This window comes from Ipomoea nil, unplaced genomic scaffold (genome assembly GCF_001879475.1).
Source record: "Ipomoea nil cultivar Tokyo-kokei standard unplaced genomic scaffold, Asagao_1.1 scaffold3047, whole genome shotgun sequence".
Taxonomy (NCBI): Eukaryota; Viridiplantae; Streptophyta; class Magnoliopsida; order Solanales; family Convolvulaceae; genus Ipomoea; species Ipomoea nil.
This window is the reverse complement of record NW_017619475.1, coordinates 1047308-1071962: the sequence shown is the minus strand read 5'-3', so window position 1 is coordinate 1071962 and position 24655 is coordinate 1047308. Positions and strand designations below refer to the sequence as shown.

The 24655-nt window shown below is 34.8% G+C and overlaps 2 protein-coding genes and 1 long non-coding RNA gene across 5 annotated transcripts; 1 reads left to right on the top strand and 2 right to left on the bottom strand.

Annotated features, from left to right (window-relative positions):
• Positions 1–8914: 8914 nt before the first annotated feature.
• Positions 8915–11849, bottom strand: LOC109163855 (protein FAR1-RELATED SEQUENCE 5-like). Its single transcript, XM_019312569.1, has 5 exons — positions 11816–11849; positions 10862–11460; positions 10389–10597; positions 9710–10022; positions 8915–9610 (listed from the first exon to the last, which is right to left on the bottom strand). Exons 1-5 carry the CDS (start codon positions 11847–11849, stop codon positions 8915–8917), a joined length of 1851 nt encoding a protein of 616 aa, XP_019168114.1.
• A 1499-nt stretch (positions 11850–13348) lies between these two features.
• Positions 13349–22974, bottom strand: LOC109163890 (myosin-12). 3 transcript variants are annotated; one of them, XM_019312610.1, is made up of 39 exons: positions 22878–22974; positions 22648–22776; positions 22198–22341; positions 21963–22108; positions 21714–21870; positions 21575–21633; positions 21309–21468; positions 21070–21219; positions 20849–20985; positions 20627–20773; positions 20383–20542; positions 20170–20271; positions 20044–20081; positions 19790–19916; positions 19543–19713; positions 19319–19450; positions 19117–19223; positions 18965–19025; positions 18684–18861; positions 18369–18574; positions 18131–18250; positions 17900–17998; positions 17514–17729; positions 17166–17305; positions 16972–17073; positions 16779–16887; positions 16601–16693; positions 16322–16378; positions 16062–16232; positions 15795–15950; positions 15509–15715; positions 15271–15420; positions 15101–15171; positions 14927–15026; positions 14475–14531; positions 14334–14390; positions 14068–14148; positions 13896–13978; positions 13349–13806 (listed from the first exon to the last, which is right to left on the bottom strand). In XM_019312610.1, exons 1-39 carry the CDS (start codon positions 22878–22880, stop codon positions 13683–13685), a joined length of 4707 nt encoding a protein of 1568 aa, XP_019168155.1. In that variant the 5' UTR covers positions 22881–22974; the 3' UTR covers positions 13349–13682. The 3 variants fall into 3 exon arrangements, with proteins under 3 accessions (XP_019168155.1, XP_019168157.1, XP_019168158.1); XM_019312612.1 differs by having other exon boundaries at positions 16601–16687; XM_019312613.1 differs by lacking the exons at positions 21963–22108; positions 22198–22341; positions 22648–22776; positions 22878–22974 and having other exon boundaries at positions 21070–21232; positions 21714–21745.
• On the top strand, positions 22016–23045 carry LOC109163891. The gene is made up of 3 exons (XR_002051343.1): positions 22016–22102; positions 22187–22257; positions 22718–23045. It is a non-coding gene; the product is annotated as an uncharacterized LOC109163891 (long non-coding RNA).
• Positions 23046–24655: the final 1610 nt, after the last annotated feature.

Sequence of the window (24655 nt, the reverse complement as noted above, 5' to 3'; positions counted from 1 at the left end):
ACACTGCTTTAAAAATCTTGATTGAATACCGTCTGACTTTTAAAGACTCTCTAAAAGTTTGAATTGAATACCTCCAAACTTTTAAAGTTTTATAAAAGTCTTTAAAACTCTATGAAAGTCATTATTGAATACACCCCCTTAAATCAAGAAAAAAGACTAAAGTCAATATAAAAAGGTAAATCATATTTAAATCGAGAAAATTGTAACAATTCATCAAGACTAAATAAAAATTTCATTATATAAATATTGGCTAATTAAGTTGTAACTTAAATTGTATTTTATATGTAAGTTTAAAAAGTATTTATTGAAAATTATTTAATATAAACTAAAAATTCTATAGGGAAAATCGGTTGGTAAAACTCAATAATACTCCAATGAAAAAGGATTATTATTATATGGAGATTTTAGAAGGAAAGAATAAAGGGATATGGTTGGGTTGGTGTAGGTGGTTAGCACGAGTCAAGCGAAACACTCTTTACTAAAAATCTTATTTGCTACCTTCCAAAAATGCTAGGAGCGGTTTAAAAGTCGTGTGTTATTCGATTAAGACTTTTAAAGAGTCTTTAAAAGTCATGTGGTATTCAAAAGTTATGAACTTTTGTAGACTTTTTAATTTTAGGACTTTTGTAGATTTTTCCTTCTCAAATATAAATAGTTGAAATCCAACCATCAACCCCAAGATTTCAAAATTTTCTTTCTAATAACTTTGAATATTTTCTCTCTATATTTAAACTCTATTTTTTCCCTATTTAAACTTTATAAACCTATCTAAATTCAATAAAATTATTTTTTCTTCATTATCCTATATTTTTCTCATACCAAAACGCTACCAATTTCTCTCTCTCTCTCTCTCTCTCTCCTACAGTTTACCATCTTCATCTAAAAATTCGAAATAATATTATTTTTACTTCATTATTGCTTGTTTATATTGATTTTTATTTTTTTATGAATTTTTTATCCCTAATTTTCTCTAATTCTCCCTAAATACATGAACAAAGCAAATTTTTTATTGTCAACTTTTAGTATATGTTTTATAATATTCATATAAATACTTATATATTTTGATTTTTATTCTTTTTATGTTTATATTCGTAATATATATATATATATATATATATATATATATATATATATATATATATATATATATATATATATATATATATATATATACTTGTAATTATATTTTAAAATACTTTATTTGATCAATTCTTTTATTATAAATTTTATTGTTTAATATTGTTATGAATTTTTAATGAAATAATTTTTTTTTTGTTGATGTTTATTAATCATATATATAAGTAATTAGCATATAAGTTTCAGCATACTATGCATAAAAATAATAATGTTGAGAATATTGATGCGGGTGAAAAATTATATAATAAGAATTTTATGATATATTATAAATGTTTTGTAAGAAAATTATAAATGATAAGAATCAAAATCTTTGAAAGTTTGTAATGATGCATTCAATTTAGAATTTCAATGACTTTTGTAGACTTTTTAAAATAAAAAGTTGATAAAAGTCTATGAATGTTTTTATATAGACTTTTATAGAGTCTTATAAAGTTTTAAAAAGATTTGAACGACTATATGAAAGTCAATCAAAGTTTATCAAAATCTATCATTTTAAAAGTCTTTAAAACTCTACAAAAGTCATGATTGAATACACCGAGATGTTATGCCATGGAACCGTGTTCACCATGGTTGGTGAACACGGTTCCATACGACACCGTTTAGAGTGAGTGGGACTAACGGTGCCCGTAAGTGGCACCGTTAACTCCCACCACTCACATTTTTTTTTTTTTTTAAAATTAAACGCGCCATAGCATTTCCGCTTCTCCACTACGCCATTTCACTTCCTCTCCAAGCAACCTCCATCGCTCTGCTCTCTGGAACACCACTCTCGAGCTCTCATCTATCGCTTCATCTTCCCCAGCCATTTCCTTCGATCACTCTCAAACACTCTGCTCCACAGCCATTCACCTCTGCTCTCGGATTCCTCGTTCTCGCATTTGTAAAACAAAATTTGACGTTCTCACGTAGCTATCAAAGGATACAGCCTCTCCATTGCTCATTCTCAACGTTCCTTCACTTGTATTACAGGTATTTTCGTGTTTATGATTTAGGGTATTTGTATTCTGTGTACATATTTCGAAATTTTGAAATGGGGTTTTGAATGTAATGTTATGAGCTTATGAATGTATATCTGTAGCATTATATACGTGTAGATTAACCATTATGAATTGATTCGTATATGGTTTTTACTGCTGTTTATTCACTTTCTATGCAAGCTTTGAATGTCCATAACGTCCATTCACTTATGTATTTTATGTCATGCAAATATGTATTTTATGTCATGCAAATATGTATTTTCTGTGTGAGATTATGAATTTTCTATTGTGCCTATGAAATTACATTTTTGCTGTTATGAACTTTCTTATATGTGGTTATATATTTTCTGTTAGAGATTATGAATTTTCTCGTATGAGAGTATGAATTCTGTATTGTGAGTTGTCAATTTTATGTTCTGTAGTTATGAATTTTCTATGTTGCAGTTATGAACTTTCTGTTTTGGAGTTATGAATTTTCTGTCCTGAGGTTATGAATTTTCTTTGTGAGATATTATGAATTGTATGTTACTATACTATCAATTATATGTGACTGTTATTGATGGACAATATGGAATTATGGATTTTCTCATATGAGATTATGGATTCTGATCTATATTGCAGTTATGAACTTTCTGTTCTAAGGTTATGAATTTTCTGTTCTGGTATTATGAATTTTCTTTGTGAAATTATGAATTTTATGTTACTATATTACCAATTATGTGTAACTGTTATTGAAGGACATTATATTCTTTTCGGTAGAGCATGGCTGGATTTATTCGGCACTCCCCATCCCCCCTCTACTGAAATAAGGAATATATTTTCCTTCCATCAATCTATATTATATGTTGTATATGAGTTACTTGCTTTCTAACGTTTTTAATAAAAGCAATGGACACTGCTCAACGAAGGACAATACGCTCACAAACAAAGGCAGTCTTGAGCTCTCAAGCTGCAGAACCATCACAACCCTCACAAACGGCGGCTGAACACAACACTGCAGTCACCCCTACAACAAAAAGCAAGAGAAAACGAACAACACGGGCTGTACTTGACTCACAGGCTGCTCAACCATCCCAGCAGCACTCTGATGACCTGCTCGAGCAAGAAGTTATTAGAGAAAAGAGGTCAAAGCAAATAAATGACAGACATAGGGGCAACACAGACATTGGAGGTGATTGTGCAGAGGGGAGTTCTACTCCCTACTTCAGCACACGGATGGGACCAAAGACCATGTTTAGGCTTGTACAACAACTACTGCCAGAACAAAAACAAGCTGTCCGTGATATTGGATTTGGAGCCCTGTTGGACCTTCAATTGTGCGCAAATGAGTCACAATTAGTTCAGTATTTGATAGCCAACTTTGAGGTTTTCCAAACACATTTCAAGCTGGAGAACGACAAGCTCACAGTTGATGAAGAGGACGTTGAGTACACTCTTGGCATTCCAAGAGGAGAAAAGAAGGTTGTTGAGGCCCCAAAATATGATGAACAGGGGACACCAGAATACAGGGCTCTCTTGAAAAGCTGGAGGGAACGGTGGAATATTAAGCTTGGTTCCCCAGTCACTACCCAGATGGGAGATGTCATAGTTCAGAGGGGAGATTCTGGAGATGACTTTAAGAGAGACTTCATGGTCTTGACTGTTTCATGCATGATGAGGGGATTTCAGAACCGCTACTGCAACAACAGAATCCTCAACTCCTTGATTAATGTTGATGAGATAAAGGAGTACAACTGGTGTGACTACACCTACAACTCTCTGATCAAGTCCATCGAGCAGTACAGGAAGAAAAGTAATAGCTTCTTTACTGGACCAATGACATTCATATTGGTAAGCTCTAGCTCCACTTATGAATCTTATGATATTCAGATTGTAGATTATATGTGTTAGATTATGAATTTTCCTCTATGTGATTATGAATTTTTCTCTATGTGATTATGAACTTTCCTCTATGTCTCAGATTATGAATCTTCCTTTATCTGATTATGAATTTTCCTTTATGTGATTATGAGTTTTCCTATATGTGATTATGAATTTAGAGTATGTGCTTATGTATTTTATGCTATTCAGATTTTATGAGAATTATGTGTCAGATTATGAATTTTCCTTTGCCAGATTATGAACTTTCATTTACCAGTTTATGAACTTTCCTCTATGTGATTATGAATTTTCCTCTATGTCTCAGATTATGAATCTTCCTTTATCTGATTATGAATCTTCCTTTATGTGATTATGAATTTTCCTATATGTGATTATGAATTTAGAGTATGTGCTTATGTATTTTATGCTATTCAGATTTTATGAGAATTATGTGTCAGATTATGAATTTTCCTTTGCCAGTTTATGAACTTTCATTTACCAGTTTATGAACTTTCCTTTACCAGTTTATGAATTTTCCTCTATGTGATTATGAATTTTCCTCTATGTCTCAGATTATGAATCTTCCTTTATCTGATTATGAATTTTCCTTTATGTGATTATGAATTTTCCTATATGTGATTATGAATTTAGAGTATGTACTTATGACTCTTATGCTGTTTAGATTTTATGAGAATTATATGTGTCATATTATGAATTTTCCTTTATGTGATTATGAATTTTATGCTATTTACATTTTGTGAGAATTGTATTTGTCAGGTTATGAATTTTCCTTTATTTGATTATGAATGTTCCTTTATGTAATTATGAATTTTCCTTGTTATCATTATGAATGTTCTTATAGTATTATGCAATAATGAATCTCATAATAGAAAGTTCATAATTGCATAACATAAAATCCATAATATGATAGTTGAATATAATGTTCATATGGATTATGAATTTTCTATTATGATATTATGAATTTTCTGTAGTGTAATTATGAATTCTGTGATTATAACTTTTTTATTTTACCTTTTTGTTCAACATTGTAGCTATTCTACTTTGATCGGGTCCAATTCAAAGGAATGAGCATTCAAAGAACATATCCAAGCATTACTGCATGGACAAGTAAACTTGCACGGCAAAGGGTTTCCGCTGAGAAAAGGTCGGGCGGATATGGTAAAGGGAAAGTTATCCCTCGTATTGCAAAGCCTACTGCTGATTGTATCGCTTCTACTTCCGCCCAACCAGTCCCAACCATCTCTGTGCCGCCGTCTAGTGTTGATAGGGTCACGCGGGTTCTACAACGCCTTGCTGCTGATGTCTTGGAATTCGGTGAGGCTATGGCTAAAGTTGGCAGACAAAACGCACCGGTGGATGTTATGAAGGCCGCATTTTCTGGAATTTCCACCATGATTGGCGTTGCAAGCACAATAGAAAGACCACCAACTCCAACCTCCTCTCAACTAGACGACATCTTCTTTGGCCAAGAGTCTTTCACAAAGGCTGTTGATGCCTTGGTTGAAGCCTTCCATAAGACCAATCGGCAAATGGAGATTGACCCTCCCTCATTTGATTTAGGGATCTCTTATACCCCGGCACCATTGGTTGATGAACCACGTGAGCAAAGTGCAATGGATGAAGATGAATTGGATGCCCTTGTTGAGAACATTGTGAAAGACACTCCCGGTGCTGCTGATGCTGCTACACTCTCTACTACTCCTACCGCTATCCCTGCTACAACCCCTACTGATACGCTTGGTGCTACGGCTGTTTCTTCCCCTGCTGCTTTCCCTGCTCCTACGCATGTTCCTACCACTGCTGCTACCCCTACTGCTTCATCTTCTGAAGCATATGCTGCTACCCCTGCTACATCAAGTTCTGAAAGACGAGAAATAACTCCATTGATCAAGGTTCCATTCGCCAGAGATGTCCCTGATGCTGCTAATACTTCTACGCCTGCTGCTACACTACCTGCTACCCTCGACGATATTGATAGGTAAACTAATTAGAATATGAAATTGTGTTATGAACTTTCTGATATTATATTATGACTTTTCTTCTGAAATATTATTAATTTTCACATATGAGATTATGAGTTTTCTATTATGAGTATTAAATTACATTTTTGATATTATTAACTTTCTGATATGCAGTTATGTATTTTCTGTTCTGTATTTATGAATTTTATGTACTGCAGTTATGAACTTTCTAACCTGAAATTGTGCAACTATGATGATATTAACTATCTTCGTGTGTTTACAGTGCATTTCTGGACAGTGAATCTGATGTCGAGGATGTCACCAGGCGAAAGAGACCAGTCCGGAAATACAAAAACATCCCGTTAAACTTGAGATCACCTTTTTGGACAAAGAATGTGCCATTTGTCCATAATGCCAGTGTGACCGAGAGGGCCGTATCAAACTACGCCTTCATGGATGTTTCTACAGATCATCCAGTGGAGTATGTTTGACTCTAACCATTTAGAAAACTTTTTATTTTCATTTATATTTCACATTTACAACCATATATTAATTTATTTACCTATTTATCAAAATTTTTTGTTCATGTAGTGAAACTCTGTTTATCTTTGATGATTTCTCAATGACAAGAGGAGATTTCCACACCCTCCGAAGCGGTGAAATTTTTAACACATTCATAGATGTATGGGCGTTGAGGCTTACACTCCTCAACACAAAACGGGCGTTGGGGAAGCCAAAGTGCATCTATTTTAGCACGTTGGTACATGTAAGTTAATAACAACAATTTTTACTCTGCTCACTTCTGAATCTCCTGTTAAACCATTCTGTATTTTATGTCATGTAAATATGTATTTTATATTTGTGATTATGAATTTTCTATTGTGAGTTTATAAAGATACATTTTTGATATTATGAACTTTCTGATGTGAGATTATGTATTTTCTGTGTGAAATTATGAATTTTCCCATATGGCATTATGAATTTTCTATTTGTGAGTTATGAAATTACAACTTTGATATTATGAATTTTCAGTTCTGTGGTTATGTATTTTCTTTGTAATATTATGGATTTTAAGTATTTTCTGTGTGTGATTATGAATTTTCTCATATCATATTTTGAATTTTCTATTGTGAGTTTATGAAGTTACATTTTTGATATTATGAACTTTCTAATGTGAGATTATGAATTTTCCCATATGGCATTATGAATTTTCTATTGTGAGTTATGAAATTACAACTTTGATATTATGAATTTTCTGTTTTGTTGTTATGTATTTTCTTTGTAATATTATGGATTTTATGTTATGATATCATGAATTACGTATGACTGCCATTACATATTGCACAACTTATCATTGATACGTATTTTTTTCCCCTTAGCTTCAACTCGACCCATCTGAACAGTGGATGAAGAATCTTCCGCTTCAAAAGCGGAAGGATAATTTCAATGAGCGATTACAGTATGAGATTTCAAAATTTGAAAATCTTGATGTCAATGATGCTGATTTGGTAATTTATAATTACCCACCTTCAACATTTATTCATTAATTACATATTTCTTCTCTATTCTAACTACTTCTTTTGATGTTAGCTATTTTTCACCGTGCTTCGACACGAACACTACTTTGTTGTCTGCATCAACACCATCTCAAAAAGTGTTGAAATCATTGACAACAAGATGTTGCCGAAAGGTGTTACTGAAGCTGACAAGTATGAAGATTGCCCAAATCTACTGGTAACTTAACCTTAAACTTGACCTTTCAAACGTTTGTTATACATTTCATGTGAATCATAATCACACTAGTTTCATTTTTGTCCAGATGAATGCTTTGAAAGAGTACTTGACTGCAGAAAAATCCCCCCTACTCCGTAAGATACAAAACCTTCCTGTATCATACTTGGCCATTCCTTGGAAGGAGCTTGACAATGTCATTGATTGTGCCATATATGTCATGCGACACATGGAGTCCTACAAGGGGAATGTTCAAGATTGGGACAGTGGATTCAAGATAGGCACCCATGTAAACGTAAGAGTATAAGATATATTAATTTCAACTTAGATTTGCTTTTTTTTTTTTTTTTTGTTTTGTTTTTTAACATCTTTTTATTTTTTTTTTTTGAAGGCTGACTTCATTTGGGAGCTTAGAGCTAAATACGCATCAAACATTATCACATGGGGTAGGAACACTGAAAGATTGCGAGTTATGAAGGCAGCCAAGGATCTCTCAAAGAAGAAGTGAAACTATACCGCTTTTTGGTGTTTGAATATGTTGTGAACATGAAGCAAATCTTGACTGTTGATATTTTGTAATGTGCACAGATATTTTGCACCTATGAATACACAATCTATTGCTGGTAAATGAAAGTTCATAAACTGGCAAAAGGAAAATTCATAATCTGACACATAATTCTCATAAAATCTGAATAGCATAAAATACATAAGCACATACTCTAAATTCATAATCACATATAGGAAAATTCATAATCACATAAAGGAAGATTCATAATCAGATAAAGGAAGATTCATAATCTGAGACATAGAGGAAAATTCATAATCACATAGAGGAAAATTCATAAACTGGTAAGGGAAAGTTCATAAACTGGTAAATGAAAGTTCATAAACTGGCAACGGAAAATTCATAATCTGGCACATAATTCTCATAAAATCTGAATAGCATAAAATACATAAGCACATACTCTAAATTCATAATCACATATAGGAAAATTCATAATCACATAAAGGAAAATTCATAATCAGATAAAGGAAGATTCATAATCTGAGACATAGAGGAAAATTTATAATCACATAGAGGAAAATTCATAAACTGGTAAAGGAAAGTTCATAAACTGGTAAATGAAAGTTCATAAACTGGCAAAGGAAAATTCATAATCTGACACATAATTCTCAACCTATATCTAAAAATCATAAAATTCATAAGTACATACTGTTAACATGATCTCAGTCTATAGCTACATCGTGGTCTACATTCTTATTAAAATGAACAAATTGTGAACCCCCGGTGCTTGGATGTACAAGATATCCATCACGAGCAATCTCTGAAATATTTTCCAAGACCAATGATTGGACAGAGCCCTTTGTAATTGAAGCAAGCTTGTTTGCAGCGCTCTTTCTTCCCCTTGCTGCATTGTACTTCTTCTCAATAACACTACTACTCCTTTTATTTCTCACACCTTTACCCCTCCGGCTTGAGGGGTCTTGGACAATACCACTTGACGAAGACACAGCACCCTCCTCAGTGTTCACATCCCCAATCTCAGCTTCAATGTTTTTCCTTGCATTCTCAACGGCTTCATCACATAATTGTCTAGCAACACTGTTATCTTGGCTAGAAACAATAAGCCTTTGAAATTTCCTACTAATCTCAACAGCCCAAATTGAAGAAGGGACACCACCATTATAAAACACAGATGCAATGTCCACGTTTGTACGCTCAACAGCCTTTTTAGTCCATCTTTTTAGAATGTATTTATCGGGAATACTGGAAACACAGTGCACATGAAGTATACGTAAGCAGTGGCAGCAAAGTATTCCCAATTCTGAAAACAGCTTGCAACTACAACATATATCCAAATTGATTGCCTTAAAGGTTACTTCATGCCTTATGATGTCTATGTCTGGTCGCCACACGTGATACTTGCACATACAACCATCGTTCAACACCATTTCTTGATAACAAGAGCTACCTTTCATAAATTGTTCCTCGAACAAAAAATATATCTCAATTGTATAAACCTCTCTAGCATGTGAAAGGAGTTTCACATGATCCAACATCATGGCGGGTACTCCTTGAGAACACCGGAAATCCTCGCCATTTTCCTTACTTCTCCATTCAGATATAACACTCACAAATGATGAATAAAAATCACATAAACCAGCAGTCTTGGACAGCCTCCTAGAAATTGCATGATTTGTGCTTTCACTCCTTTGCGAAGATAAAATACCCCCGGAGAAATAATCCTTGTTGAACGCTGGACACCACTTCTCCCTACAGTCATAAAGCTTCTCTAGCCATGTATTCTTATGACAATTATATTTTGTAACCATCCTGAAAAGGTTAAAACACATGTTTATTACTCATATTCTGAAAATTCATAATCTCATATTACAAAGTTCATAATCATGTAACAGAAAATACATAATGACATAACAGAAAATACATAATTGAATACTGTGAATTCATAATCTCATATTACAAAGTTCATAAATCATATAACAGAAAATACATAATGACATAACAGAAAATACATAATGACATAACAGGAAATCCAGAATTGTATAACTGTGAATTCATAATCTCATATTAGAAAATTCATAAATCATATAACAGAAAATACATAATGACATAACAGAAAATCCATAATGACATGACAGAAAATTCAGAATTATATAATGTAAATTCATAATAACATACCTTGTCCAGTAAACCTCAAATTCAGCTTCAGTCTCGGTGTATTTCAACACACAATTAAACATATCCAGAAAATCCTTATGATTCCTCAATGCCTTAATATGCTTCTTCGAATTCTCACCAATATGCCATATGCAAAGACGGTGGCGTGATGTAGGAAACACCATGGAAATGCCAGCAGCCATAGCTGAACATTGATCCGTCATGATAGTCTGTGGACACTTGCCATCCATGGATCTTAAAAACGCTCTAAACAACCACGCAAATGACTCTATCCTCTCATTCATCAAAAAACCACAACCAAACATTACATTCATGCAATGATGGTTCATCCCTACAAAAGGACCACAAATCATATCATATTTGTTAGTGCGGTATGTTGTATCATGCACTAACAGATCACCAAACACCTCATAATCCCTTCTCATTTGACCATCCCTCCAAAAAAAACTACACAATCTTCCATCCAAATCAACTTCGAAATCAAAAAAGAAATCAGCCTCATTAGATTGCCTCCTCCTGAATATCTCAACCAAAGAATTTGAATCCGATCCATCCAAACACTTCAAACTCACAAAAGCCATCGAATTGTAAGCATCGCGGTTGGTAAAGCCAACCAATGGAGAGCCCCCTGACTGATGTTTCAAAAACCTCATACCATCCGCCAATGCAACACCACTACTCTTCATGTCTTTTAAATATTCAAGCTGATTGTTTCCCACTCTTCTATGCGACCGAAGCAGATGACTCTTGCCAAATGAACATAACTCGTGATTGTGCTCTTTCAAGTGTTTTGTAACTGTCCACATCCCATCACCCCCCACATCAAACTGAACAAATGCACCACATCCAGTCCTCATATCAATCTTTGAATAAAGCTTAACACCACTGTTTGGTTTCTGCTTATACCCAGCCTTAGCACAGAAGAACCTCTTCATCTGAATTGACTTAGTAGATGCCTTATAACGTTGTTGGCCTTTCCTCACACTAAAACCAACTCTGTATGCATATCCATTATATAACTCAAAAGCTTCGTCAACATTTCTTACTACAACACCCACCAAGTCTTCATCAACTGCAATTGCAACAAAAATATAACCACACCTATACCAACTACTAAACTATGAATGTGGATTTCACCTATAATGAATGTAATATGCTACACTATAGAATTCATAATCTCATGTGAGAACATTCATAATCACAAAGAATAAAATTCATAACATCATATAAGAAAGTTCATAACAAAAACCGGATATCAATAACATTTGTGACATTATGAGCATTCAAAGTTGCATAGATACTCATGGCATTAAATGCATAACCTCATAACATAAAATTCATAACCTCATATGGAAAATTCATAATAACATAACGGAAAATTCATAACCTCAAACTGTAAATTCATAACGTGAACAGATTATTAATACCAATCACAACATTCAATTTGCATATAATCACCATGAATCAGTACCTACACCTACAAGAAACAACATTCATGATACACCAACTAATAAAAAGAACCTGGACTTGAAGACGAGCCATCAATGTCAATGTTTAACTCTGCTTGATCATTGCTTATTGAATCACCAACACAATCTTCATTCACTGAGTATATGCAAGCAGTGTAACACACCAGTTAATATGTTATGGACATATTACTATTACATTATGAATATTCATATCACATGCATGAACAGAGTATCAAAATTCATAACTCTGTAACAGAAAATACATAATTGCATTTTGTAAAATTCATAACAGAAACATGGAACTAATACACATTTACGGCCATTATGAACATTCAAACTGCATAGATACTGAACAAATATCAATAAAAATAACTAAATCTTCAACAATCCATGATCTCATAAATCAAACGAAATCAAACGCATAAAATCAAACGCAACCTGGAATCGCAGAAATCATATCGGTTGAATCTTCTCCTCGAACCATCGTCTCCTCCATCACGAATAGGAAAGAATCGCGAATGTCGGATCACAATTGCCTTCAGCGATTTGCGAATAGGAAATAATCAAACGCAAAGAGTTGTCTGATCATAACTGCCTTCCTAACGCCGTTAATAGAACAGTTTTTTTTTTTTTTTTTTTTTTTTTTTAAACGACGCCAAAAACGACGTCGTTTGGAAGCGTGTTCACCAAGCATGGTGAGCACGTTTCCACGGCATAATTTGCGGAATACACCCCCTTAGTCTTTTATTCTATAATCGAGATTTCAATCTGATAAAATCATTAAAGTCAAGATCTAACTAAGCACAAAAAATTGTTTGAGACTAAATAGAAAAAAATCACTATAATTGATGATTAAATTAGGTATTAGCTCGATATATATAGAAGGGTTGTTTTGCCATGCTTATGGAATGATATATATAGTCTTCATTCTCTCCTTTTCACCCTTCTTCTATGCAGTTCATCTCACCCCCCAACTTCTTTGAATTCTTCTTTTTAAAATTTCCCCAACCATTACATTGATGAATGTCGGAGTGATCAATTTGCACGCGCTGTAAGTGCTTGTTGAATGTTCCTTACGGATATTTATCATTCCATAGGTATAAAAAAAAACTTCTCTTCAATAAGTGGCAACTAAATCTACATTGAGGTAATCTCCATTATTTGAATATTCCGTATTTATCTAACTCATTGGTGTATACATTTATTGTTTAAATCTTGTAGTACTCTCAGAGACTTTTGATATCATGTAATCATATTAGACTTTGAAACTGAATTACTGTAAAATTCAATTCGTTCATGAGATTCAATCATAAAATCTTGTTGAAAAATTTGTCTTACAGTGATATATATAATGTTGCATTTTAATTAGATTGGAATATATGCTTTTACACATGCAAAACTGCTATATAATCATTCATAAGATTCTTTGATCAGTAGGGGAGGGAAAAAATTAAGAAGTTTTAGATTTGAAAATAGAAAGTTCTGTTTGAATTGGGACGATGAATTTTCTGTTTTCTCATTCACTCCATTCTCTTTTACTACAATTCAATTCCGCACACCAAAATTTTGTAGAATCACCATCCAAATGCATGAGAAAAATGTAGAACACCAAAGAAAGGATATACATTGTAACACTCGTCAAAAAATACAAAGATTTAGAACCCAACACTCGTCATTCACTTTCTATCAACCCAAAAAAAAAAAAAAAAAAAAAAAAAAAGAGAAAAAAATCAAATCAAATCAATGAATTGCTGTAGACCTGTAGCTGTATCATTCCTCTTTCTGTGTGGAGTAGGTAAATGAAGAAGAAAAAATATCGAAACTTTTAGTCTGTTGACTGCAGTAGGAAATGGAAGTCTGATCTTTGGCGGAGGAGAGGAGGCGGATCAACATCAGATAGGCTGATACCACAGAAAGATTGCGATATCTCTTCAATTGAGAATGGTATGCTGTTATTTCACAAATTAGTTAGCAAAGTCGCAAAGAGCAGTTATCTTTTGTTCAGTGATTTTTTTTAAGTGTTCAGTTTACTAAGTACCTTGAATCCACATCAAGCAAGAATGTGTTATTTGGCACATTGGATGAATCTTCTACTGTTAGTACTTTCATCTTGCTAATTATCTGAAGTTTTAGACATTAAACAGTGATGTTCAGACAAATTGTATTCGTTCTATCTATGTTAATCTGTAAGGACGTACAACACTGCTTACCTCCTTAGATAATCCCTGAGTTCCATATTTGTCATCCCAAAACATAGTTCCAATGCGGTATATTTGTGGTATGCTCAACATCTAAAAAAGAATGAAAGTTCATGCAGAACAGAGTTTAGTTAGCCTTTCTTTTCTGAGTGACTTTAGTTGTAGGAATCATTGAATATATCCTCAGCTTTGGAAGAGGACTAGTGGGTGTGGGTGTGGGTGTGGGTTTAGTTGGGGGATAAGAATATTTTGAATACAATGAAGCCAAGTTAAATTACCGGGCACAGTTCAGTTGTTATTTCCTCCAACGATTTTTGAGCTTTCTGATGCGACACCTGCAATTTCAAGGCATATTCTAATAAATACACAATTTCAGTCAATTGTTGTTTGCAGGAATAATTGCTTAAAGTAACACTCACCAGAAACCCGACAGCTTGCCTGATGTGCTGAAGCTCATCCCATGATGATCCAACATACTGGATGCCAACATAAAAAACTTATGTAAGCCACTCCGAAAACTAAAAGTTGGCCTAAACATTAATTGTTAAGGAAACGCTTTTAAGTAGATAAGAGGAAAAAACTTATGTAAGCCAATATCCTCAAATTGAAACTTTTCAAATAAGTTCTTCGGTGTTAAGTCTAGGAAATTTAATGACACTTTTGGAATTCCAAATAGCTCCATACATTTAAAGAATTCTAACGCCTAACTTAATAAATGCATGTCCGTTATGGTAACCTTGATCATCTTTAATATAAAAAGAATTTTAATTGTTAAATACCCAAAAAAATTTCTATTTAAAAAATAACTTCTGTTGAAAACTTTCTCATTAAGTTCCTCTTTAAAAGTTCTTACAAAAATAGATCATTTTACCTGTTCTGATGCTCTAACACACCAATGCTCCAGTTCTAGCAAACCAGCCTTTAGATATTCCCCATTGCTAAATGAGCAGCACTCACGCCGAAGCAATAAGCTGTAAGTCCATTACATGTTTAGTGATAGGAAATGTTATGAAATCCCTAGAATGATGAGAGAAGAGCTTCATACCTATTGAAAAGTTGGACATTTATGTATGAGAAAACCTGGCTGAATATTTTCCTTGAGATTGTTGAAGGGACCTGTACAAGAGGACAAAACTCAAATACAGTGGAGAAACCATTTTTTGATTTTGTAATTTTTGTGTGGTATTGAAAAAAGCATGACAAAAAGTTCCTTACATAGTTCTCAGACAGTATGCTTAAGGTATGATCAAGGCTCTTGACAATATTCTGCCAATGTATACTGGATGCCTGTTGTTTTGCAATCATGCTTGAATGTATGCTTTTGGATGAACCTCTTAGTGGTCTTATCCTTGCAGATCTCGGTGCCTGTTAATTTTAATTTTAGCGTTTAGTTTGAGATATATGCACTCTGCATTAATGTAGACACCCTTGCTGCATAAATAAAAGTGCTTACATGGATGCACATATTTAGGAATGAACTTATTTCTTTCTTTAAACTATCACGGATCATCCCATATATTTTCTCAACGCATGCAGTCAAGTGTTGCTTAAACAACAATGCTGGATATTTTGCTTCTATTCTTGACCGGGCACTTGGGTTTCCTTCCATTCCACTGTATCCACTGGAAATTCCCATGCTTGATAAAGGCGTGCGGAATCCCTGGTTATAACTCCCAAATTGTTAATTTTTCGTGTTGATGACTTGATGCTGTTAATAACTTGAAGTTAGAATCCTTTACCTGTGCCATTCTGCCAAACAATGTGGTTGGTGAGCTGCGATTGCGAGATGTGGCTTTAGTTGGCATGTTACTTGCTTTAATTGTGCTTTGTAGAAGGAACAACAGAGTTGAAGTTGTTGACAACCAATATGCTAGATCATTGATGTTATCTTGGCTCTGCAGAGTCAGATTAATGCATAAAACTGTGAGTGTCCACCTACGACCTTTTTTTGGTCCCTGATGAATCATGTATTGGCTAGGTTTTTTATGCTGTTTGAATTTTATTACCTCTACGGACATCCGGATAGTGTGAATAATCCTGTCAAATATGTTTGTTTTTTCTGCTTCGAAGGATCTCCACTGAAGAAGTGCTTTGTAGACAGTGCAAGCAGAAATAGGTCTGCCCTTGTCAAATTGTTTCTCTTCCATGAAACACTTTATGAGTATGTCATGGCTTTCCTGGTAAGATAATAAAGAAGAATGATTATAAAGTCCATTCAAATATTATCCATTAGACTTCTTGTAAAGACCAAGTTTCTACTACTTGCCTGCTGCCTATCTGTCAGTGATCTTTGTTTCGTTAAAGAGATGGGAGGATAGGAATCCTGCAGAGAGTCACACAGATTTCCTCATTATTATAAGTAAACAGTAAAATCTGATAGCAGTAGCTCTCCATCCATGGAAACTATCACTTGGAATGTTAAGAGTGTCCCACATTGATAAAATAAGTGAGAGCATATGGGTTTATAAGTCCATGGGTCCATGTGCATTACCCAGTTGAGTGACCTTAGCCCAATCTTAATTTATAACATGGAAGTTTAATGTACCTTTGTTATTTGTTGCTCCACTTTTGTCACTTGCTGCACTTCCTCTGTCTTCACATCTTCATGAACTTGGTATCCATTTACAATTTGCATTTGCTAGTCATTGAGGGACAGTGTGAGTCGTATAGAAGTTTTACATTCAACACTACTCAGAAAGAAATAAATATCGGCATGCTGTTACCTTTAATGCTGAATCTGCTTGGTCGGAGTTTGCTACATGCTCTACAACTACTCTTTGAGTGCGGAGAAGCTCATTTTCTGACTCCAGATCCTTGATCTTGCTCTTTAGTCTGATTAAGAAAATATCTTTAAAAATTGTAGGCAGCCAAAATTGATTCATTGACTTGTAATGACTATTCTAGACTGATTCTTACACTTCCATTTCTTCAGCAAGGTCATCATTCGTTGATGCAGTTAAAGCCTGCTGGCGTAGAACCTGATTTTCTGATTCAAGGTTGGATAGATTCAGCTCCAATCTGTAAACAAACATCAAGAAGGATTAAGCCAGGAAAACATATTTCATAATTTTGCTACTTGTATATATTTTTATATTTTCTAGTTCAAATACCTTTCAATGTTCTCTTGAAGTTGCAAAGCTTTCAGCTGTGATTCTTCAGCCTCTTTAAGTCTAGCCTGACTCTCCTTTTCAGCTTCAGACAAGCTCTTCTCAAACTCATCTACTCTCTTCCTCAGCTCTGATATTTCATCCTGCATGTATAATATACATTATATTTATGAGCTGTATAATATGTTAGACAAAAGTATTATGCAAGTGATTTATGCTTTTATCATGAATCTCATCGGGGGAGATATTATGAACCGGTTTTCAGTTCATTGTCTGAACCGTTGGGATATTATGATTTTGTTCTTCCAGCATTGAAATTAAAATTGATTCAACAAAATTGCTTGAGTTTACCTCAAGTTTATTGTTTTCATTTGTCAACTGCTCCACTTTAGTGGTATCCACTACAGGTACTTCTTTTATGACAGGTGGGGCTTGTTCAATGGCTATCTTTGCAGCTTCTTTCTCATGAATAATTGCAGCACGGGCTTCCTCTAGTTGCCCTTGCATTTCTTGTAAAGCTGTTTGCAGTTTTGCGATTTCCTGCCCCTTTGCTTCTTCAAGATCTATCTGCAATGGTTTCCGCATTTTGTTACTTCTGTGTCATACCATCATGCACACATACTTTTCTTTACTAGTTTTAAAATTCTCATAAAATATCTCAAAGCTTCATTCACGGTTAGTACTGTAGGCTGCTGTTATTTGTTCTTTGTCTCATAAATTATGTAATTCTAACATACCCTCAAATTCTTTTCAAGTTCTAGTCTCCATGTTAGCTCTTCAACACGCTTTTCAAGCTTGTCCTTTGCTTCCTTAAGTGCTCCTGTTTCTCTTGCAGCCTGCAGGAGGAGAAAATATTTACAATCATGTCCTCTTGTTACATTTATTGGAATTTTTATTTTTATATTTTGAATCACCAGAATTGGCAGACAGGTTTCCAAATATTTATAAAAATAAAAAAAAACACTTACCATGCGTAGTTTCCGGAGCTCCTTCCTTGCTAACCTGGCTCTCCAGAGACATTGAAGTGCAAGATTTGCTTTCTTCTTCTGTTTATAGACAGATTGAGCATAGTATTTTCTCCATTTTGTCTGGGGGAAAAAGAGGTGCAAATCAAACCAATCAGTTAGACCACAAGTTTTGTTTTGTCTGGTAATTTTTGGATTCAACTCCTTATTTGTTTTCACTATGCCAGTGAGAATTGATTACCTGAATAATACAAGCAGCCTTGTTTTGTCTTCTCCACCTGTATTCGTTTCTTGCTGCCATTGCTCGCATTGCAGTTTGAATAACTATAGCTGCTGCTTGTTGTTGCTTGTAAGATTTTCTTGCAGCAAGGGCACGCGCATGCTTTTGTATGTGGATTGAAGCAGCTTCTCTCCTCATACATTCATACAGCTTTCGTGCAAGTCGTGCTGTAATATAGAACTTATTTCAATATGATCGGACAAAAGTACTTACTTTGACTTGCTATTTTCTTGTTAAATTATTTTATATATACGGTTTTCCAGAAAATAATTTTACCTCTCAAATGTTTCTGCAGACGAATTGTAGCTTTTCGAAGAATAATGAACTCTTTGCGTGTAAGATATGTTCGAATTTGTCTCTGAACGAGCCTTGCAGCATGGGCCAGAACTTCAGTTCTTCTAGCATCTAATTCAGCCATCTGCCCAGCTCTGAGAAACACCTTTGTTTTCCCTATCTGAAATACATAGTGGTAAGTTCATTCTCGTCATATTCTGTGGATTTAGGGGACACTGCAGTTTCATACATAATAGAAAGGCTATACAGTCTAGATTGAATACCTGGTAGCCCTTCAAACCCATCCTCTCACAAATTGCTATGCATGCAGACTTTTCATCGCATCTGCTTCAAGACAAAAACAAATTTAAGTATCTAGTTGGTAAGGTTGCTCTAAGTTATAAAACCAAGGATTCAGAAATGTGAAACTACATACCCGTCAAGAGTTTCTGGAGCTAACATACCAAATCGGTCAAGGAACTCATCGAATGTTCTTTTTGTTGGATATCCCGCACAACTAATCCTAATTGCCTCCAAGACACCCTGACACAGATACCACATAAAACCTTGTCAGTGCGAGCAAATTGTGAATAATCATAATCGTGCTAATAGATATTTTAGGAAGCAATTCATCTTACCCCACATCTTAGCTGGTTTAAGACATTTACGTTCTCGAATATTCCTGGCTTCAGAACTGCGTTGGGCTTTACACATCTGATATAGTGTGGTTCCGTAGTGCTCAAGGTCTCCATTAAAGATTGCAATTGTTGCTATATGTAAACATTTGCATGGAAAACTTAGGTTCTAAGAATTTTCAAAATTTTGAAAACTTCTCTTACATTAATTTTTTGATTCCACCAACCTTAAAGCGGGTACCTATGGAAGAGAACTTGGACTGCTTGGATGTTTCCTCAGGTAATGGAGGGAAGAGATTTGCTACAAAAGTGCAGAGAGAGGCAGTCAGAAGAGCTTGATGTTCTGCTATCACATAGTCCTTATTTTTGTCAAGGAAGTGGTCAGCTTGGTAAGTGACCTGGTTGATTAAAAAATTGGCATGACAAAACTGTTTGGTATAATTGGAAATGTCGTAAAATTTGAAAGTTACATACATCACCAGCATAATGATTGATTGTGAAGTCGGTACGAGCAAGTTTTGGTTTGCTAAACCGTTTGTGTCCTCTATATGTTTGGTACATTTTTTGGGCAAAGGTCTCATGTGTTGACTTCGGGAACATACTGCACAATAAAGAACTTTAGCTTTAGCTGTATACGAGGATGTGCGATGAATTATGATTAAGCATGCATAGAAGAAGTATGAAATTTCTGCAAGTTATATTAAATTTAAAATGGAAGAACTGCATACCAGGCTTCATCAAGAAGAGCTACTATGCCTCCAGGTTTCTGCATATAAGACAGATAATCGTAAACAAAATCTCTTACTAACTAGATTACGGGTTAAAGCAACGAAAAGAGTCTTAAATAAGAGTACCTTCTCAATAAGGTCCAAAACATCTTGGTTATCTACAAATTCTACATAACTCCAGTTGATTTCTTCTCTTGTGTATTCTTCTTGTTCCATCTTGAATACGTGCTGTAAAATGTTCCTTCTAGTTAACAATTTTTTCGTTTTTTTTTTTTTTTTTGGGTAAGAATGAACATAGTTGTTGCTTATTGCTGAGTGTATGAAAGAATCTCATGGTACCTGATTGAAATGCTGTTGCAGCTTCTCATTTGTTAAGTTGATGCATAACTGCTCGAAACTGTTAATTTTGAAGCTCTCAAAGCCGTAAATGTCAAGCACTCCTATGATGCTTTTTGCATTGGGATCTTGACCAATTGAACTGTTTATCTTGTCTACCATCCTGCCATGTTTCATGGGAGGAACACATTAAAGATGGTTTTGATGGGAAGCAAGTATGAAAGTACCACAAAATAAATTTACTTACCAATCAAATAATCTCGAGTATATTGTCTTTGCCAGGGCATCCCGACTCGTAGCTGCTGCAGCTGGATCTAGTGGCTTTGTAATGTTTCCATCGGGAGTTACAATTACACGTTTACAAAGCGAGTCCTTCAGTGCCTTCTCATCGCACCTGGACAGAAGTATATTAGACAGACGTAATTATGGAGAACAGAAGATTATGGAAGCCGAGGGATTGAAGAGTCACATGAGCAGCTCTGCTACTGTTTTAAGATGATAAAGGGACTTTTCGTCCTTTAATTCTGAGGAATCGACTTCCTTCCCTTTGATGAAGTTGATATTTCCAAGATGTAGTATTGCAGCCACTACACGGAATATAGCATCCTACAGAAGTAAGTAATTTCTCCATAAGTAGGCATTAATGCATTATTATGTGCTTTAATTTTGTGTACTTGTTTAGGAACAAACCTGCTCATCGTGTCCTATTCCAACAACATCCATGGCATTTCTGGTTTCAAGATACTCTCTTGCATCATCTACGTTTGCCACTTCATAGCAGTTACTTTGATTAAGATAATGGTATGTTCTTGGATCTCCGACTTTGTATCTTTTCACATCCTGTGAGAATGACCTGAACAAGCTTTACTACAGGACAAACGAATCGATCACGACAAAGACTGTGAATGCAATGGTTTGATAGAAGTTACCTCCGGAGGTGCTGCACAAAGCATGTAGAAACAATGGTAGTTCCTCTCTGGGTCCGAGACTTGGCAAACACGTGATCTTTCAAGAAGGTAAGTCCTAACTGCAGCCCCAGAGATCTTCCCATGTTTATCGAATTGGATCTCTACAAATTTACCAAAACGACTGGTACCCCCATTCAATCATGTAAATTTCTTGTAAATCCATCCATAAAAATAAAAAAAAATAAAAAAAAACCCCGTAATTCATAAGGAAGATCATTTGGGTCTACCTGGAATTGTTGTTTTTGACAGTCTTGGCATTTCCAAAGGCTTCGAGCACTGGGTTGGACTGAATAAGAAGAAATATGAATTTTTGTTGCATGTTCAAGAGAAAAAGAGTGAACTAAACTAAGGGTAGATTTTACTAACCTCCAGAACTTGTTGCTCAACTGTTCTTCCTTCTGTGCCAGATCTACCACCCATGAATGCAAGGTATCTCATTAACATTTTTGTTGTCTCGGTTTTACCTGCTCCACTCTCTCCACTGACTAGGATGGATTGGCTCCCGTGTTCGTTAATCATTGCTCTGATAAATGGAATTCACTCATTAACTTTCTGTAATATGTGCAACTATTTGAAAAGCTTTTGCATTATGTATCTGCTTTATTATGGAAGAACCTGAAGCAGGTATCTGCAACTGCAAAAAGATGTGGACTTAGCTCCCCGAAAGGAGCACCTTTATACTGCCTCATCATATGGATATCATAGAGATGTGGCAGCCTCTGGAAAGGGTTGACCGCAATCAGAATATTCCCAGTGTAAGTCTGTACAATTCAAAGTTTATTATTGGATTCAGAGTTGCAGAAATTTTGATGACTTTGTCTAATTGCGTAACTTTCCAGACATGACTTACATATATTTCATTGAGCGCATACCGAGAAGCAAGGTTGGATAGAACTCCCGGCTCATGGAGGTAAGCTAACTTTGTCATGTCATCAACCCCTGCTGGCGGGGCTTCTGTGTCCTTTGGGTATATACTGGAAATAGATGCAATAACCTGAAATCGATAGATATCTAGTTCTTAGTTTTCAGTGTTTGAGCCGATACAGGGAGAAGTGTTTCTGAAGTGATACTAATAGTGAAGATGCTTCTTTTGCAGTAAAATGGGGGAAGATTTGTTTGAAGTGTGTGTTAGACTAAAGCACTGTTTATGTTCCTATAGAACACTATTGAAATCTAATAGTCATATGCAATTGTGCATGCTTGTGCATAGCTACAGAGCAAATTCAGCAAAATAAGAATGGATCTTGGAATTTCATAAGAATTTTGACAAAGTGATTAGTGGAAAACAAAGTTATCTTACTGTTTTCCCGTTTGTTGTAACAATAGTAGCATCCGCGCCATTAATTTCTGTAACTTCTCCATCAATCCAGGCGATGTCAGGATCCTCGACCCAAACATGGGATCCAACTATGATGTTTACTGGAGTTCCCTGAGTCATCGAAGAATTTCAAAATTGGGATTAGGCAGTTGAGTTAGGAAGAAAAGAATGAACCTGGATTGGAATAAGAATATGATCACCAAAAATCTCACCATGTTTTGTGATTGAAGGAAGCTATATGATCATGGAGGCCAGAATGGGATGATATTGATGAGTCTAAATGAAAGAGAGAGGGAAACAGCTTTCTAGGAAGAAGGTGTGGTCTTAAAAAATGATGGTTTTGTAGAATGTAGAGATAGAAAAGTGGGAAAGAATGTCGAAAAAAGAATGTTTGAAAGAAGGCGAAAAGCAGAGGTAATGAACGGAGGTGGTGGTGGTGGTGGTGAAGGAGAAGTTTACTCAAAAGCAAAAGGCAGAGCGGCCACCGGCCACCACCCCCCTCCTCCCCCACCTGCTGTCACCATAAGATGCTGACTTGGCACCAGATGCAGATCTCAGTCAGGTATGAAAATTCATGCTGCCCATTGTGCAATAGTCTTTTGTACTTAACTGTGTATTTTTTCTGCTGCAATGGAAAAAGGTCATTATGCTGTGCACTAGCTAAGCACACCCATTCTACTAGCTTTGATGATGTAACTATTGTAAACTAAAGTGTGATCCTCTTGTATTATTGTTGCCTTCAAACTTTCTCTTAGATCAATGGGTATTAAAGATGATTAGTTGTGAAATCACTGAAACAATGCCCCCACTAACTGACTTTCTGTCCCATGATAATTAATCATCTTAACCCCCCACCCCTTTTCTTTCCTTTTTATTTTCATTTCTTCTCAATTAATTTCTTCATCAATGGGTAAAGCCTGTCTTAAATATGGATTACCTGTAATCTATAGATACACATGCTAAGAGTGGAATTGTTGGGCACTGAGATCTTGCATACAACACTGTTGATTGATTGTCTTTATTGGTGGTGTTACAGGAATTGGGAATGAAGATCCTTGGGATAGCAGCAGTCATATTCAAAGAAAAAGGAGGGAGGATACAAGGATTCTTTGTTGTAAAAGAGAAGCACGGAAGGTAAAAGGTTAGCTGCCATTGGAACACCTGGAAAGCCATCACATATTGAAAGGGCCCCTCTATGTATACATTGTATCTTTAAAAACCAATGACTACCATGGGAAACTTCATTTCCTTTCAATAAAATTAAGCGAGTCTGCGCGATAGAGATTATAGTTTATTTTAAGTTACAAGTAGGTTATAAGCTCTATTTGGTAAAACATGAAATTTAAATAATAGCTTATTTTGAAAAGTTACTTTAATTTGCGTTTTAAAATAAGCATTTGATTTTTAACTTTTTCTCTTTTTTTTTTATCTTTATTAATTTACAAAAATGACACTATACACCCAATAGTTATGCTGTGGAAACGTGTTCACCTTGCGCATGGTGAACACAGGGGTAGATCCATAATTTCTATACTGTAGATTCATATTTTTTTTTTAAAAAAAACGTAGACTCATAATTTTGTTTTTATTTGTTGTTAACGGGATAGATCCATAATTTCTAAGCTGTAGATTCATAATTTCTATACTGTAGATTCATAACATTTATACTGTAGATTCATAATTTCTATACTGTAGATTCATAATTTCTGTAACAACAAATGAAAAACAAAATTATGAATCTACGTTTCAAAAAAAAAATAAAAAAAATTTTATGAATCTACAGTATAGAAATTATGGATCTACCCATGTGTTCACCATGCGCATGGTGAACACGTTTCCACAGCATAATTTGCGCTATACACCCTTCATTAATCAAAATCCTAATATCTTAATTTATCATTTTATCTTTTTACACTAATCAGCTAATTCAATAATTAATTTTACCAAATATTTAAAGAATAAGTGTACAATCCAACTGTCAATTTAGAAT